This window comes from Phaethon lepturus, unplaced genomic scaffold, assembly GCF_000687285.1.
Source record: "Phaethon lepturus isolate BGI_N335 unplaced genomic scaffold, ASM68728v1 scaffold24388, whole genome shotgun sequence".
In the NCBI taxonomy this organism is placed as follows: domain Eukaryota; kingdom Metazoa; phylum Chordata; class Aves; order Phaethontiformes; family Phaethontidae; genus Phaethon; species Phaethon lepturus.
Window position 1 is genome coordinate 267 of NW_010558618.1, and position 3027 is coordinate 3293.

The 3027-nt window shown below is 56.4% G+C and overlaps 1 protein-coding gene across 1 annotated transcript; it reads right to left on the minus strand.

Annotated features, from left to right (window-relative positions):
* Nucleotides 1-613: 613 nt before the first annotated feature.
* RPL19 (ribosomal protein L19) lies at nt 614-2814 on the minus strand. The gene is made up of 5 exons (XM_010293134.1): nt 2700-2814; nt 2117-2239; nt 1769-1889; nt 1519-1629; nt 614-812 (listed from the first exon to the last, which is right to left on the minus strand). The coding sequence occupies exons 1-5, from the start codon at nt 2803-2805 to the stop codon at nt 689-691; spliced, it is 585 nt and encodes a 194-aa protein (XP_010291436.1). The 5' UTR covers nt 2806-2814; the 3' UTR covers nt 614-688.
* Between the last annotated feature and the right edge of the window lie 213 nt (nt 2815-3027).

The following is a 3027-nucleotide window of genomic DNA, read 5'->3' on the forward strand; positions in this document are numbered from 1 at the left end:
GTAAGGAACAGCTCGGACAAATGGGGAGTGCCCTGGGGGGAGCGTGGGGACGCTGCAGGGGCCAGACCTGGCTTGGGAGGGGTCCCTGGTGTGAGCTGTGGGGCACGCAGACCCCTGCCCCTTCCCAGGACAGCGCCTGCTGTCCTTCCCGTCGGTGAGTCTTGCCCTGCTCAGTGCCAGCCTGGCGCTCCTCCCAGCTGAGCTGCCAGGGCAGAGCACCCCAAAAGCTTCCCCCAACAGCTGGCTCTGTCCCAAGCCCAGCGGTGTGGGGGCTGCAGCATGTCCCCCCTGTGCTCAGCGGTCTCCAGCCCAGCGGGAGGGGGAAGACCCTGAGCCAGTGCCACCCTTTGGGAGAACAGGCTGCGCACGGGGGCACTGCCGGTGCAGGAACGGCTCTGCCTGGGGCACTGCCCTCCACAGCCAGCTGGGGCCGAGGGCCAGCAGGACCCACCCGCGTTCTCCCAACACTTCTCCGACCAGGAGTTCAACCAACTCCTCTGGCTCCCAATAGGCAGGGAGGGCCCAGCACCAAGGTGGAGAGCAGCAGCCCTTCCCCAGCGCTTCCCTCCCGGTTCCAGAAACCCTGGAAAGCACAAGCGAGCACAGGACCAGGTGGGAGAAGTCTGGATGTGGCGTTTTATTGAACACTTGTGGATGGAAAGCACTATGTACACAAGACAGCCAGTGTTTACTTCTTGGTCTCCTCCTCCTTGGACAGAGTCTTAATAATCTCCTCCTTCTTGGCTTGCAGGCGCTCCTCACGGCGCTTACGAGCCTCCTTGGTCTTGGACCTGCGAGCTTCGGCCTGGTCACTGCAAGAAGTTAAGAGTTCATGAGTGCGCAAGGATCACCTCAAACAGCCTTCACCACCAGCCCCAGGCTCCTCTTGCTCCACAGGTCCAAGCGAGCGCAGCTTGGCAGGCTTTGCTCCAGCGCCCACATGCCACCCGCAGCTCTCGCCGCAGTGCCCAGCAGTGCTCACCTGGTCCTTAGCCCCGAGTGAGGATGCTGGGCTCTGCCCCCCTCCCTGCCCGATGCTGCTGGGCTCTTAGTCCCGACTACAGAGGAGCTGTGATCCTGGCTCTGGGGACTGCCCCATTCGGGCTGGCTGGGGTCACACATCTTTACTAGAGACCAAGGTTAAGATACCTGCTTTTTTTACCAAGTACACAGCAGGATTTAAAAAACCATTGGCTCTTGTGTCTCCTCCTCACCTCCCCTTGTCAATCATTTACTGATCCAAGTGGCTGGATTGGTAGATCTACCAGTTTACAGCTGTATGAGCCGCTAACATCTGCTATGCCAGCAGTGGAACACACAAAGCTCCGCCAGGATTACTTATTTCACCGCTTCAAGCCAGCCCTACCCAGTTTTGGTTTGATTCTTCACCAGGGCTCCAGATCGAGCCACCAGCGACAGCAGCCGCCTGGAATTACCTGCCTGCAGAGTTACTAAAACAAAAAATAAACCAACTCCACAACCCTCAAGACTGAAGCTTAACAGTGAGGCAGCACTTACGCCAAGAGCTTCTTGCGAGCTTTATCTGCCTTGAGCTTGTGGATGTGCTCCATCAGGATCCGCTTGTTCTTGAACACGTTACCCTTGACCTTCAGGTACAGGCTGTGATACCTAGCGGAGCAGAACAGACGTTTTATTTTCACCAATCTGCACACCAAGGAGCTGGCTGCAGAAGTTGCACATGGCAAGAAAGGGGTATCGAAGTGTGTGGACATGCGACCCAAAGCTGGACGTGGCACGGCAGGCTTACATATGGCGGTCGATCTTCTTGGACTCCCTGTATCTGCGGAGCAGGCGCCGCAGAATTCGCATCCTCCTCATCCAGGTCACCTTCTCGGGCATACGAGCATTGGCTGTACCCTTTCTCTTACCTAGAGAGGGAAAACAGGATGAAAATGAGGCCAAATTTCTGCAAGTTGAACAACATGCTTTTGCTGGAATGTTTAATCCTTCCCTTTACCTCAAGAGGAAAACTACTGACATACAAACTGTGTCTTTAGGCCCTGCCACAAGACTCTCGGAGATTGTTGCTCAACAATAAGCTTGTAGGTGGACCACGCACCATAGAAAACAGACATTTCTGGGAGCCAGCACTTACCGATGCCCATGTGCCTGCCCTTCCGGCGGGCCAAGGTGTTCTTCCTGCATCGGGCACGAGAGTGAACAGTCACAGGTTTGCGGATGATCAGACCATCCTTAATCAATTTCCTGATTTGCTGACCTATGGAAAGAAAGTCCGTGTTCAGCATCTTACGCACAATGACAGGACTCATTAAGCAAGTACAGACTCCCATCTGGCTTGTCCGAAAAGGATCCAACACAAAGGCCAAGCCAGACCTTCCCCCAAAGCCCCCTCATGCTGCTGTAGTTGCTCTTTTCCCTTGTGACTTCTCCCTCACTAGTTACCTCAGCAGACACCACGTACTAAACCCACTACCAAGAACTCGCCAGGCACCACGTTCTTGTCAGTGCACTGGGCAACACTGTAAATCCTGCTGATGGACTCATTTCCACTTTGAGGTGCAAAGCTGTTGCTCAAGTGTCAGAATTTTACCTAAGCCAACCTCACTGCTACCAAGCTAATCAAAAAGCCTCTTCCCGTATCCCTGACGCATCCCTGTTCCACAGGGCAACACAAGCGATGCATAGCATGGCCGTGTCCATGAGAGGCAATTACTCACGTGAGTTAGCGTTGGCGATCTCATTGGTTTCGTTGGGATCCAGCCAGACCTTCTTTTTGCCGCAGCGCAGGACGCTGGAGGCCAGCCTCTTCTGGAGCCGGAGCATACTGCGGAGAACCACGCACACAGCTCAGCCCCACGCTCGCTTTCGCAGCGCCTGAAGGCCCGGGACAGCCCGCAGCGAGTCTGCTGGGTGCAGGCCGCACTGCTGGACCAGCACGACGCGGAAGGGGGAGTAGCTAAGGGCCGCAGGGCCCAAGAGCTGCAAGGCCAGCCCCGTTCAGCAGTCCCCTCCCTCCCTCTGCACCCCAAGGCCCCTCGGCGTGGG